We start from the raw sequence: 16,294 nt of genomic DNA on the forward strand, positions 1-16,294 counted from the left end.
AGTCGTCCTGAGTGCAACTGCACGACACAATGGTGTGCGTACACCTAATCTGATGATTTTTGCAAGGAATTTTCATGGTCGAGGAAATTCATCGTGACGTTCAACATAATGCACGTATCGTGTTGATCTGCCAATTCTATAAGGTATTCATGGAGGTTTACTTAAATGAAAACATGGCATGTGTGTGTGTGTGTGTGTGTGTGTGTGTGTGTGTGTAGATCAATAGGAAATTATCGTGAGTAGAACAAAAAAAAAAAAAAAGTACGTAGAAGCAAAACAGTAAGACCACCAATCCGAATCGTTGGATGAAAACTCAAATTTAGCTTTTAACAATGAACTTACCTCTACAGTACCTATATATAGTATTGTTTTTTTACATTTGTACGGATGTATTACAATATTTATTGCATCGTCATCCGATCGGTTAAAATACCGTGTGATAGACGCTAAACGGAATACACTATGCGATTATTTTAGTAGGATCGTTGTTTCGACATGCATTTTTGCATTCTATAAATAAACAAAACTACGTACATGATATACGTAAATGATAAACGTGTGCATGCGTGTGAAAATTTCATTTTTCTTTTTCGTCAAAACATCGCTTTTTTTGTTTTCGGCTTCATGTGCAAGTTTTCATTTTCAACCGGAATCGTTAGAAATGCGTATCGGCGTAATATGTCTAGAGGAAAACGGAAAAAAATGCGAACGCTGCACAGAAGAAGTGTAAGTGCACATTTTTTAGTTTCCTTCGTTCGTATATCACTCGTCTCGGCAGTTAACACGCAGCCGTTAGAAAACTATTTCCGCAAACGCATTAGATATGCCGTGAAATTATTTTAACACGTTAAAATACATCTAACCTAAATAATGTTAACGTTGCTCATTGTTTTCAACGAGTTTATTAATAAGAAAAAAACCAGCGCGTGGTTCAAAATTAAATCATTGTGAACGATAATTAAATATGACACACGTTTGCTGTTAAAACAATAAAACGTAATAACCCGTGTGACACGATTGAAAGGTCAAAAACGTTATTATATCTGTTTTACATATGAATACGATGATGGTTGTCAAGATCGATGAAAATAAACTTTCCGTCAATCGTAATGCATTTCGCGGTTTAAAGAAATTAGATTTTTTTTTCGATCCGTTTGAAAACGGTGTATTGGGAATTCTGAACACACATTTGTGTTGTACTTTGAACATGGTAAATACATGTACGAATCGCATACCTACACGCAAGTAGATGCGTTTATACTCAGTCGTGTAATTCGATCAATGAAATCTTACTGAAAATGTTAGTTGAATCCAGAGTTTCTGTGGTTACATGAAAAAATCATCGTAAAACATAATGATAATTTTTAGCTACGTGAATGACAATATTACGCATTTATTCGTTAACATGTGCATTCGTTTATGTTTTTAGATTTAGAAACGAAAAATGTATTTGAATTACCATGTTTTTATTTATTTTTTTGTAGCCGTGCGTACGATTACGACATGATATTTCCGATCGTCAAAATCATAAACTGTATCCGATTGGATACATTTTTTTAGCAGATTATTTGATTATGATAATTTCACGAATTTCCCGACTGACGAAAAATTATAAAAAATAAATGTTATGATTTACGACATCAGTTTTCGAGAAAAATCGAAATTTTTTTCATCCTATGTAATTCAAACAATAATATATATGTTACGGGTAATATTAACATTTGGATAATGTTGACATTATCCGGCTAAAATCAACATTAGCCAACTTTTATCATTACCTGCCATGAATATTATGAAATGTTGGCTAATGTTAACATTAACCGGATAATATGATATTAGCCAAGAATATTTGGATAATGTCTTAGTAACCATAAAAATTTAACGTGCATGAGATAAAATAATTGTAAATCATTAACAATATTATTAAATATATTTAACATATAATAATTTAGTAATTACCATAAAATACTTAATATTATTAGTATAAATTTATTTTTTATTTTTAATAATTTAATTTACTAATGATACAGTATTAAATTTCATATTTTATATTATAAATTATTTCTTAAAATATTATTTTAAGTACATATAGAATTAATATGCTTATGTTTTAACCTTTATTATTACATGGCATGCTTCCGTGAAATTTTAAATTGCGCAAAATGCTAGATGATTTGCATTTATACATCGATATATTGTTCACTTTATCGGCAAGATAACTGACTAAATCGGTTACAAGTCAAGATAAAATATTATGCTTTGGAAGTCCAATGCTTTATTATTGTATAGAATACTAATAAAAACTCTATAGTCTATTTAATATACAAATTTTCATATTATCCAATATTGACTGGTTAAGGTTAATATTATCGGGATAATGTTAATAATTACGGCTTATAAACGAAAAACTACACATTAGCCATAACAGGTGGCTAATGTTGACAATAGCCGGATAATTTCGACATTATCCAAATGTTAACATTACCCGTAACATGTACATGACATTTTCATTGAATGTTTAGATTACCATTTCTGGTAGATGGTATAATCTTCAAAAAAATGTTTTCAGCTATTTATATTACGAAATTTGTACGTACAAAAAAGTTGATATTTTCTGTTGTACTATTTTTTTTTTTTTTTTTTTTTTTTTTTTTTTTATCGATAATGTTGATAGAATAATTTAAGTTTGACAAAAGTCCTGAAAATTGAATAAAATATTTTTCATGTACAACTTATATTGATAAAGGTAAAAAATTAGCTTAATATCAAAAAAGAACATTTTACTATCGTTTCAATATTACATTTTGTCAAAAACGATAAGAATCACGAAAATTCACTTTATTTTTGTAATAAAAAGTACATAAGATTTAAATTAAAGCTTGAGAATTGAATAAAAGTTGTTTCATAAATACAGCTTGAAATATTAAAAATACTGGAAAGTCACTAAATTGTTTTATGAGCGTTACAAAATAAAATTCAGTGTATTAAAATAAATATTTCAACGATTTTCCATTAAATTTAAATTAGTTATTTAATAATTCAGCAAATACTAACCGTAGTTACTTGAAAAATTTACTAAGTACTTATATAAGTATTTCAGAGAAATTTCATAGTTCAAATTATTTTAACAGAATTTATGCACTAGACATTTTAGATGATTTTTCGCAAAAATGAGGATACTAAAAGTTAATTAATCAATCTTATTAAAATATTCGGTTTATTATATCAACGACTTTTATAAGTATAAATTGATTCATATGACTTTTTCCACTGATATATATTTTATCGAGAACAATAGTACATTGGTTTGAAATTTAAAAGACCAATACGGCATATTATAATTCCATCCTTGTATCTCGTTAGACCATCGACTGTTAACCCAACCAACGAGTTTTGCCTTTTTTTTTTTTATTTTTTTTTAATTTTATTTCAAACTATTTGCTTACTGTATTTGTGTTTGGTGTGATTTTGTTTGACAACGTTTTATTTATTTTGGACACACGCAATATTGCCCTAAGGATAAATTTGATTAAAACAAAAATAATTAAATATATGTACAATATTATTGTTGTTGACCTAGGTAGTACGCGTTTAAGCGAATAAATTTATATAGTTGAATTTATATAACTTTATTACCATTATTATTATTCATAACTAACGCACGTTAAGTGGTATTAGACGCGTACAGTAATAACCTAATAAAGCGCATAAGGTTTTCGGAACAAAAGGTTAGGTTACAATCAGCGACTACCGAATCATTTTTCACCAAATCGGTGACAACAAACGGTTGCGAAAATATCGTCATGAGAACAGTAATACTATTATATAATAAATATTTATTAATAATATTTCAGTAATAAATATTTATATAATAATACATATAATATAGTATTCATCGGACGGCATCCGTTGTACCGACGACTTGTGTTTTTTCGACGATCGAATACAGTTTTGCTGTACACGTTAATACTAACTGCAAGGCCGGTTTGAAAACCGTTTTTCGCGGACTCTTAGAAAAAAAAAAAAATAGCTAATACCAGGAACGCTGAATTTTCGATAACCGCTATTCGTTAAAAACAAACGCAATCTAAAACGTCATACCGGATGTCTCATTCGTCATCGTCGTCGTAGATTATCCACAATGTACGCATGTACACAATGGCACATGTATATCTCATAACGCAAAACGAGTAAAATTTGCACAGTTTCACAATCAAATGTTTTGGTCGTTGTAGGATAATCATAATCAAACATTGTCGAATCGGTTACACTTTCATCTGAACATTCACACGGGATCCATTGTGGTTTTGAATTCTTAACGTACTACTTCCTACCACGACCAAATCGTTTGATTCGTGCGTGTTATTCGAAGTATTTCCATGGCTTCCGGCAATAAGACATTTCCTTTTCTGATTTTTAATTATTTCCTCTGCAAACATCACGTTTACTTTTAATTAAAATGATAAGTAATTGGTGTTATTAGAATAATTTACACTATACGCTCTAAGTTGATTTCAGACGGTCCGAACACTATTGTATAACATATAATATATACATCATAAAGTAACGTTATTTAACTAACAATGTTATTACAAAGAAAATTTGATTTCATTCAACTGCGTCCGTGGCTTAGCCACTAGGTATCAATACTGTGGCGTTTTGAGAACCGCAGCGGTATGCAACCGCATTTCATCGTACGTCGAGGACCACTGGTCTGATACATCCTAAACAATAATAATATAAAATATATCTCTAGTCTCTTGTCCATCGATTTACGCAACCGCCGCCAGTTGTGTTGTGCATTTTTTTTTTCTTTCTTGTACTCCGGTATTTTCGCTCTCGGTCACCAGTCGGAAAACGGAATACGTGTACGCGACGTGTGAGCTCCGCGTTACGGGAGTTATTCGAGAATTCGATTTTCTTACCGCGCGTTCCTACCTTTGAGTTTCGATAAACCACATTCGATTTCTATTATAATAATATATTACATCGGTTCGCATTAGTTTATTTAGTTTTTTTATTCGTTTTGACGGATTTGGTTTATTTTTTATTTTTATTCAATTTAAGTCCCCCTTCCGACAGTATTCGTCGAAACTCCACTGAAACGTCGTCGTCGTCGTCTGATCACCGGATCGGGTGTTTGCGTTTTGTTATTTTATTTTATACGGCATGCACGTGCGTGTGTATTTCTTTTATTTATGTTGTTTCTTTTTATTTTCTATTCGTACAAAACTACGAGTTCGCGTGTGCGCGTTTGCGCGCAGACAGATTCTACGGACAATATGGCCCGGCCTGGAATCCGTGTAAACGCACAACCAGGAGAGGGTCACGGGATGTGCAACCGCGCGGAATCGTCATCGTTCCGGGTACGGACACAAATTCTCGGTAGCGGACGCTGTTGTCGGGTGGTGTGATGTGTGCGCGATCGTTACGTCGTGTATGCCGGTAAAGCACGATTGAGCATAAAACGATTGAGCATAGACCTTTTTAGCAACACGATTGAGCATAGAATATTTTATGCGACGTTGCCACATTCACGTTGCCAAAATTTTGTAATTTATTATTTTCTCGTATTATTACACCAATTATTATGATATCTGACGCGAGCCGTGAGCTTTATCGGCTTTATAAATTTTATCGACAATGTTATCGATTAATAAATTAGTTCCGGAGCAAAACGACGTTTTAAACATTTAGCATCGGGGGAAAATATAAGATAATTAAGATACAAATCCAAAATTATTATAGAAATAATATCAGTGTTCGATCACCTGTGTAGTGTATAGTGCGTGTATACTTAGTGCGTTTTTCTATTTTTTTAAAATATGGATATAACAATTATTTTATCGGAAAGAGGCAAAGAATTGGCCCTAGTTAATTTATACAAGTATAAATTAATTGGAGAGCGAAAAAAAGACAATCTTTTGAGATGGAGGTGTACTAATAATAAATGTTCGGCAATAATGTTCTCGGGTTTCGATAAACGTAAAGTGATTGAAACTGCTGGACAACATAATCACGATAAAAATTCTATTGAGAAAATAGAAACGCAAGTTTTAAGAGAAAATTGCAAAAGAAAAGCTGAAGAATCAATTTACACACGGCCACTTAAAATTATTCGCACCGAACTTTTAAATTCTTCTCCAACATCAAATTTAAACAATCAAAATGTAAGAAATGTACGGAAAGCAATGTATGATAAACGGAAGCAGACCTATCCTAAATTACCAACTTCTTTGGATGAAACAATTCATCAATTAAGTGACTTAAAAAATGAAGAATGTTTTAAATATAAGGGTCAACAATTCATTTACATGCCGACTGATGATAATTTTGTATGTTTAACTACAGAACAAAATCTACAATTTATGACAAATAATTGTACTGAGTATTTTGGCGATGGCACATTTAATTATGCTCCAAAATATTTTATTCAATTGTACACAATACATGGATATAAAAATGGATACTACTTACCACTTGTTTACTTTTTTTTACCAAATAAAACTAGGTCTACTTATATTAAAATGTGGCAATTTTTAAATAATTTATGTTTGAAATTATGCGAAAAAAGTTTGCAAATTAACACATTTCATGTTGATTTTGAAATTGGAGCTCATCAGGCAATTACAGACGTGTTTGGAAATATTAAAATAATTGGATGTAGATTTCATTTAGGACAATCATGGTGGAAAAAAGTAAGAAACAGTTATATAATATAGTGCTTTTTTACTAAAATATAATAATTTGTTTGTAGATTGTTGGCGAACCTTCACTCAGAATAGCATACATGGACAACAGTAATGAACTAGGGAAATGGTTGAAAATGTTTTTTTGGTTTGGCGTTTATTTCCCCAGAAGAAGTAGTTGATGCATTTCACGAGTTAATATCAATTTGTCCAAATGATGACGGTTTCATATTTTCTGATTACATTATATTATGATATTTTTTTGTCATGTTATATTTTGATTTATTATAATTATTTAAATAAATGTTTTTATACGATACAGTTCAAAATTGAAAATGGCAACGTTGCAGAGTTTTTTATGCTCAATCGTGTTGGTTTTCTTTTGTATTTCAATTTCCTTTGATACGCCGACAATTTATGCTCAATCGTGTCGCAAAAAAGGTGTTTTATGCTCAATCGTGTCGCAGCCGTGTATGCGCGACTTATCGGACGGGTTTTTAGTGGTGCGGAACATAGAAGAAAAGAAGGGGAAAAAATGAAGTGCAGGAGGAGAAAAATATGGATCCGTTCGACACAACCAGCGTTGAAACTTATCTAAATAATTATTTAACTATCTTTTATCTAGTCGCCGATTATTAATGTCCCCGATAGAAATTATAGACATTTGTTCTAGGGAATCTCAATATGGTTATTTATTTTTTTATCGTAATATGTTGTTATTGAATTTACATCAGACGTATTAATATCTTAACGTGTCATCAAATCGTACACGTCCATGCATAATCCTCGTTAATATTGATTGGATTAGCTATGGATTAAACACGCGGGCCTACACACAAAAGACTCAAATGGGTTCAGTATTGATTATGAGAAATATATTAGTAATATTTGTAGAAACGATATACTTATAAATCAACGTTTGCCTTCTAAACACGGTTTTAAAATATATTAACGACCGATGCTTAATGGATTGCCAGGGTTTATTTTTAATGTAATTAGTTAACAAGGACAAATAACTAAAAAGTGTAAAAACTAAGGAACTGAAACTAAGTTTAATTAGAATATGGATAGCTGAACAAAAGAAGAGAAAAAATAGGTTATTCGTAAAAATTTCGCTTATTGGATATCACAGTTTTGTTATTTATTTTTTAGAAAAATGACTTTTTTCTACGTAAAGGTTATTCACTCCTATTTTTGAGTATATAGTATGTGAATAATAAGCTTCGTCCACGACAACGTGATTGATTTCGAAAGGCCATCGATACGTCATTGTTGATAAACCGAGCGCAAATGGGTCTACGACCCGAATTGAGATTATATGGAAGTATATAAGGATAATATAGACTACGGTAAAACTGCTGTCACTGTAGATTTAACCGTAGGATTTTATAATTAGGAGGAGAGTAAAACCAAAAAAAAAAGTATACAAAATTAAAAAAAATTAAAATACCACCTCTTAAGCAATTTATTTTGGTTATATATATATATATAAACAATACATCCAATGGAAGGCATGTTTCATGCTCCCTCCCATGGCTAATAGTCAAATAATATACTGCAAAGTTTAATAAACTATATTGCAACCAACAGAATATAGTACAATGATAACTAACAAAAGCATCAAATACATTTTTTTCATATCACTTTTAATAAATTGGTTTATTAATAATTTTAACTTCAACGTACAGTTTATCATGGAAATTAATACAAAATATAAATGTAAATATAATAATAAAATTTAAATAGGTATATTTTCAATGATTATCCTTCTAGAAATTTAAAGCATTGTTGGACGTAAGACAAATCAAATGAATGTAGGACGTTCCTGACCAATATAGAGTGGTTGGCCATCCTAAGTTCTACACGATTTATATAATCATGGTTACGCTCCAATTTATCTGTGAATTAGAAGCATACCTATTGAATTAGATATATTTTTCTTTGCTTTTGTTTTATCGGTAGTATAGCAATTTTTTCGCAAAAAAAATTCTGGCTTTTGTGAGGTCTGTCACAGAACACGCTATCGCTTATATGTGTTAACACCCAAATAGTGACCGTAAAAGACGGTACAATCGCCATTCGACGTCAGTTTTTTGTTTATCTCAAAAAATATCGGACTTACTCGGAATAATCATTGTTCTTTTGCAGGGGTCTTCTAACTTTTTTATTCGAGGGTGAAAAAAATATCAAATCTCTTAGCGGGCCAAAATGATGATACAGCCGATACAGATGATAATTAAAATTCGTGCGCGATAATGATTTTGAATTCTACACTTATTTTTAGATTACTTACCGATCTTTTTTGGGGTGGAGGGTCGGTTAAGTCACTTGAGAGCAAATGGCGGCTCCTTAGTTTAGAGACTCCTACCCTAGACGACGGAATGCCATATGATACGTGTAGACTCTGATTTTCACCTCACAACTCAAACTCTCACTCATCAATCCTCTGGTATAAGTGAACTTAGTAAAAGTCAACAGTCGCGTATTGTTAATATTATTTTATCACACTTTTGTAAATAAAAACATTTAAGTTACAAGCCCTCGAGTTAATTTTATTTTTTCACTATCCAAAGATTAGCGAGCTTCGACAACTATTGCAACGTTTAACAAAGGTTGTTCATTCTATAATCCGTATTAATAATATACTACACACGAGGTGGTTAAGCTAAAATGTGTTATTTTCATCAGTGGATGGGTGGCTGGAAAAATTATCGTATAGTTTTAATTTGATGTAATTGCATGATATCATACAGTTGTGCTACAATGTTGTGGCATTAAATTACGTTTTACTTTTCGATTGTACATATGTAATTGTAAAACGTTTTTAAATGCTGTGCGAAACTTGGAATGTATTTTCAAGTAAAACCATGTAATTTCCGTTTCGTAGCTAGAAGTAAATTATTTTTTCTGAAAACGACGACGTATGTATATACAAATAAAAAATAAGTCGGGCACTGGCGAACGATGTGGAGTGACGGCTGTGGGGTTACCCGATGTAAGGGTATTGTTCTGCTCGAGTAAACTTTACACACATTGAATAACAATTGCAATAATCGATTAAAAACTATATATTTGTTGATGTTCGTTCATTGATATTACCAGAAAATATTCCGTTTCAGAGTACGAAATTAAAAACGTATACTGGTGTTTTTTAAATGTAAAACCATTTTTTCCCAATAGGACGCTAATTATGTATTGGATAAAAGTAATATTTACGAAAAAATATAACCACGGATCGAGAAAATAATCAGTGATGTTTGTTAAAAATTAACAAAGCACTGCGAATCGTTGGTCAGTGTGCATAGCGTTCGATCCGAATCCTTTGCCGTCCTATGCGGTTTTATTCAAGGATTTATGTGAAACCGATAAATCATTAAATAATCGGTTGTCAAAGTTGTGAATAATATAAATCACTATACTTTAATCGGCGTATGAACACAAATAATACATAACGTTTGTCACATACGTATATTACTTAATACACGCGTGCTCTTGCTCTTGAAGAGCGGTTCGACGTTCAATATATCCATAGCCGCCTATAATTGGCAATAAATGCAACGCACCAAACCATTAAACACATACGTACGCACAAGAAATACGGTGCATTTAATTCGTACGTTACAGCTATTGCGTGTATGTGTTCAGATTTGATTTATTCGGTAGGTTTAGATTGTTTGAAAAAGAACTCTGTTTCGAATGGGATTGCGACTAATCGTTCGTGAAAACGTTACAAGAATCGGTTTTGGCTATGTAATGTGATATACCAGCTATCTTTGGGAATTGGTTGGAAAAAAAAGGGAAAAAAGAAGTATTAAGTAAAGAAAAAACTATCAACGCCGATTTATTTTATTTTTTTCTTAAGAGGTTTCTACCTGAAATTGCATTATCATAATATGATACGAGTATGTATGGTACATGAAGGAAGGAGGAGTTGAAGGTGGAGCCTGTTAATGAAAAAAAAATCGCGTTAATTATTTTAAATACGAAAACGGTTTCTAGTTTAATTGGTGGACGCACGAGACGCCGAAACTATTATTTCTGGCAGTGCTATCGTCACGGTCCGAATAACATAATAGTATCTCTTTTGTAATTCGAAATACGGTTTGTAACCTGTACGGCAGGTATAATAGAAATCAAGACGTTATGTTAGCGAAAATCCGTATTAGATTATTAGATATAGGTATTGTTATTTTTTTAAGCACGTCATTCTGAAATAAATTGTAATGGCTCACGCGGAATGTGCGATCGTTGTCTTCTCCAATTTTTCAAGTAAAATAATTATTATTCGTTCATCTGTTTGCATCAGCGAGAGAAAGCGCAGTCCATACCGTACGCGCGTGCACAAAGACACTCAGTGTGCATAGGCACACACGAATCATTCTATACTACGATTTATGATGAATGTGGCTTTACGTGTAGTACACACGAGCACCGCGATCCATTTATGATAAGTTATAATATATCTTATACCATACGTGTATTGTGTTAGCGGACGAAAAATTTATTTCCGTGATTTTCAACGCTGCACAATAACCTTTTGTAATGTTCGATAAGTATTTTATTCGCGTCGGTGCAGTACACAGTTTTTATTCGTACCGTTGTTGTTCGTAAAGTTGTTGGGTTCCCAAAGAACGGTTCGAGCTGCGCTGCGCGCGATGTATTATACCATAATTGTGGCTAGGAGACTTGGTGTTGCCACGAGAACATTAAAAGAGATTAATTATTATTTCCATCGGATATGTTTTATTTATTTATCGTCGTAACGACAATATTAATGATAATAATAATATTTCAGTCGCCTTTTGACAAAAACCGTGGCGTGATGTATGAAATTCTATGAACGCTAATTAAAAGTGACCTAGTTATCTCAAAAATGGACGCATCTAAGATTTATTATTCTTAATCCTAAAAGATTAATCTTATTTACCCGAAAAAAAGGGGAAAAAAATATTTATTATATTTGCGAAGGACAAGTGATATTTTACATGATTATATCCACTGCTTAGCGTGGTTCACGCTATGGCAAAATTATGTTTACGTCCCACTGCTTCCAATATAATAATACGCTTTAACGGTAAAGTGACATTTATTAATTTTTCAAGTAGGAACTGGAAAATCATCGCACAAAAAACATATTTCGAGTAGGAAGCCATTTTATAGTGTGCTGTTCGGTTTGTTGAAAAACGGTTAAGATGAATGATAACTATAAACTATTGTTTGATTACTTTTATACTCACTATTTTGTCACATATTTTTTCTCACATGATTCCTACCAAATTGAATAAGAATTGAAAAAAATTAAGAGTTGAAATCAAATCTCAATTTATAGAGATGATGCTGTGCATTGAACTTTTCTAAAAGATTATTTTTCATCGCTGATAAGTGTTTTTGAAAAAGAAAAAAAACACCAAACTCGCGCCTGTTGTATATACACCTAACTTAACGGGGGAAGAGGCTATAGTCCCTTCCCCCCGAAATGTTTTAAAAAACTTAGAAATTATTTTAAACGTATGTTATATTTTAATGGTGCTTTATACTTATTTAGAATTTGCGTTCAATGTAAAATCGTTTAGGGACATTCTGTAAATGAAATATAGATAAGTAACCTACTTGTAAGTAATTCTTAGATAGCAGTGGTAATTTAACTCTGTCTATAGTAGTCACTCCCGAAAAAAATGTTGTATATGCCACTGATATACACATAAAATCAATATCAGCCCCGTCGTTTGTCTTGGAAAACATACCGTGTTTTAATAACGATTACTACCAAACGCGATTTGACTTTGGACAAAACGGTAATTGCTGGGCCGAACGGACAATAATCGTGTGGTGTTCATTGTCGTTTCGTTTCAGATTGACAACGTTGCAGCCGGATCGAAAAACGCATTGTCCAGAACGAAGGGCGCGCCGAATGGGCGGACCGCCGCGAAACGGCATCGGACCGCAGTCGAACTTTCGCCGAGGGTGGATCGGAGAACGGTGGACGAGCTGCTGGAGTGGCGGCGGGCGAGCTGTGACAATCTGGGCAAGGTGCTGAGATCGCTGTACGTGTTCGAGTCGCGGCTGAGGAAGGAGCAGCGGCAGATCAGACGGCAGCTGGGTGAACGGGACGCGGTCATCAGGCAGCAGCAGGTGGAGATCGCGAAGCTGCGACAGACCGTGGCGCAGCACTGCAGCCGTTGTGAGGACGTTGAACAGCCGCCGCCACCGCCATCGAAGCCGGATCTCATCACGTGCATCACACCACATCAGTCGGGCGAGCCAGCGAGAAACACCGGCAACGATGCGGACCCACGCGAAAAGCCTACCGACGACGGTCCGTGGCCGGCGGTCGTGCCGTCGAAATTGGACGCGGCAAGCAGAAAGACCAATGTCGCGGGTCCGCCGCCGCCCGTGGTCGACGCGCGAGCGAAAAACAAGAACCCCAACACCAACGTGAACTTCAACAAGAACGTGTACAGCAAGACCGTCACGGATCTGTCGCTCAACGACATAGCGTCGTTTCCCAACCCGACGCCCAACAACAACCTGTTCGTCGTGTCCAACTCGATTTTCTCGAAAAACGATTTCACGTATAACGGTGTCTCCAAACAGGTAAGCTTTAATATTACGTATTTTATTCCACAAGTGTGCATGCACGTTGGTGTCCTGTTTTTTCTGTTTACCCACTCCGCCCTACGGGCGAGTCTAATATTCGTTTTTTCATAGGAAAAAATCGTTTTTTAAATTTCTCTACGGTTTTCCGAACATTTAAGAGAATAGGAAATAAATTACTAAAAACTTCAATAGTGATGAAGGTTTCGAACATTTTCTAGTACTTTTGTAATGTATTATTCTAATAGACAAATAGCAGAATTTAATAGTCATGTCACAGTTTTCGAAATATTTTTACTAAATTAGTGCTCATTAAAGGCAATTGATATTTTTGATTAAAAGTTAAAAGTGTCTTCCGCCGGGTTTTTTTTTATACCCAATGTAAATCAAACGAGTAACTGAGTGAACTTTCAATACATTGTTGCTGATAATATTTTGAGTCATCTCGGTCACATGGTTTCTCATTTTATTTTCTCTACATGTACAATAAGATTAAAATATTTATCGGTGTAAAACGATTTAGTATTATATTTTTAAATCAAACGATTGACACGTTTATTTTAATCGTAAGAATAAAATTAATTGTGTATTAAATAATATTGTACCCGGGGCTTATATTGTATAGGTTATATTAATATATACGAGTATATATATTTTTTTAATAACACCTCTTTTTAAATTAAGCTCAATGTCCATAAATGACAAGGACGTCACAAAGCGAAATTCGATATATTCTTACCGTCGTTTTTTTTTTCCGTTGATTAATGTTATTGAAATTAGATTCCCGTAATTGATTACAGGACGCAAAATTATAAATCTAATAAAAAGCTAGCCCTTGAGCACCACTACATGAACTAACGCATTTTGCAGAAAACACAACATGGTTGTTATTATTGATTCACTACGCTCATGGGTTGGCGAACTTACGACCCGTAAAAAATGTTGATTTCGAAACGACTATTTCACATAGTTAAAGTTGGTTTGACAGACGTTCAATGTAAATCGAATCGAAATCGTATTTTTTCAATTCGAAACACCGATCCTTCGAGGTCGACCACGACCTTGACTGTAAAGTGCACGTATTTGCGAAAACCGGAAGTGCACTATAAATGACCGAAGATAATAACAATTAAAAAATACTAAATAACTGAAATACGGACATATATCTTCAGGAAATTAGGTGTCCCAGCAGGTGAACAGCAGTCGTTCCACGCTTTCAGGGCGGATGGCAATGGGAAACCGCCACGTACACAAAGTTGTGTAAAAACTACTAACACATACTACCATTAAACCTGACGGGTGTTGATAAAAAAAAAAAAATATGGACAAATAGAAATATTTGTAATAAAAAGCGCGTTCAGTAACCGAAATTACATTTTAAACGATTCATTTTTGTAGTCGAGCATCTATCACCACCACCACCATGTCCCCTAATGTCTAACCTTACAAATCCGTGGGACCGTTCTACGCCTTATAATAAAAACTAATGTTATTCTTTTTACGAGTTAGACATGTAAATATTTGACAATTTTTTTACACGCAGTAGTTGCAAGTATCCGAACGCCCAACATCGATGGTGATGGTGCTAGGTTCTATACGCCCCATTGCCCCCCCCCCATTGCGTGCTTGCTCGGAATATTGATATCGAGTATTTCAGGCGTTCACGTCGGTGAAGCAGAATGGCAAGGTGATCACGTCGGCGCTGAAGAAGGCGGACAGGTACCCGTCGGCCAAAACGGTGCACTTCGGCAAGACCACGCACATCCCGGAGCCGGACGAGGACGGCCAGACGGATATCGTAAAAACGGTCGAGACGCTGCTGCTGCGGTGCGGCGGCGACTCAACCGAGTCGGAGAACGACACGTCCAGTACCGCGTCCACCGAGACCTCACCCAGTGTCTCGCAGATGGTTCGCAAGTTCGAAAGCATCGGCACCACGACCACAATTACCACCGCCGGTATCAACGGTGGTGCTGGCGCTGCGACGACGGGGGCCGTGGTGCTGGCGGGTGGTGGCTCGGACACCAGATCGTCACCGGCCACGGCCGCGCACAACGGCAGTTACATCGCGGACGCGCAGCTCAAGACGGCCGCGGAGCTTGACATCCGGCCGGACCCGGAGTCGGAGCTCAGCTCGGGCGGCGGATCGCTCAGCGATCTGGACCCCCGGAACAATTTCGAAGAGTTCCGGTTCGAAGATAGCGACCTGGACCGCGAGTATCGGGCCGAGACAGACGGGCTCCTCGAGTGCCCAGGTCGGGCCGCGGTCGTGGCGCTGTCCGGCAGCGGCGGCGAGGACGACGACGACGGCGACCGCGACCGCGACGATGACCGTGCGGGCCGCATCAACTACGAGTCGTTCCTGGAGGTGACCGGACTCAGTCAAAAATCCATCATTACCGTGCAGTCGAACCGGAACGTGTACGGCTCGCACAGAAACGTGCAGAAGCCGAAGGACGTGAAGAGCAGGAGCCGGGCCAAGTCCGCATCATTCGAGTACAAAACGTACCCGTCCACCGTCAAGTACTGGACGGAACCTTATCTCTGACGGCCATAGTTACCTACCCACATTCCCACACGTGTACACATATTATTATTATTTTTATTATTATTACTATATTATAAAGCACTGTTTTTTTTTTTTTTTTTTATAATGGTTATTACATTGATGAATTATGCTTTACGCGTTTTTTTCTACATAGAAATTTAATTAATAACAATATTAGATACCGTGAAATAGTGGTATTGGTTTTTATTGTTGTTGTTACGTTCGACTAGCACTGACGGTTCTACAATTCGGTTAATGTCGCGCGTAATCGAAATAACGTGTTAACGTCATGGACTCAAGCACACAAAGAAATAAAAATAAAAAAATTAATAAATAAATAAAATAAAAAAATATTAAAAAAATATATATATATATATATATATATATAAAAAACAAACGAAGCAAACGTTGCACATGCGTATAAAACGAATATATTATCGTTATCGCACGATATTGTTTTGTT

The 16,294-nt window shown here is 35.0% G+C and overlaps 1 protein-coding gene across 1 annotated transcript in view; it reads left to right on the plus strand.

Annotated features, from left to right (window-relative positions):
* LOC112686824 overlaps positions 1 to 15,924 on the plus strand; it is a 31,354-nt gene extending 15,430 nt beyond the window's left edge. Inside the window, exons 2-3 of the mRNA XM_025559269.1 lie at positions 12,543 to 13,283; positions 14,941 to 15,924. Coding sequence (XP_025415054.1) covers positions 12,543 to 13,283; positions 14,941 to 15,831 — 1,632 coding nt within the window. The 3' untranslated portion in view covers positions 15,832 to 15,924. The remainder of the gene's footprint in view (positions 1 to 12,542; positions 13,284 to 14,940) is intronic.
* Positions 15,925 to 16,294: the final 370 nt, after the last annotated feature.

Source organism: Sipha flava, unplaced genomic scaffold (genome assembly GCF_003268045.1).
Source record: "Sipha flava isolate LNK unplaced genomic scaffold, YSA_version1 325_pilon_pilon, whole genome shotgun sequence".
Taxonomy (NCBI): domain Eukaryota; kingdom Metazoa; phylum Arthropoda; class Insecta; order Hemiptera; family Aphididae; genus Sipha; species Sipha flava.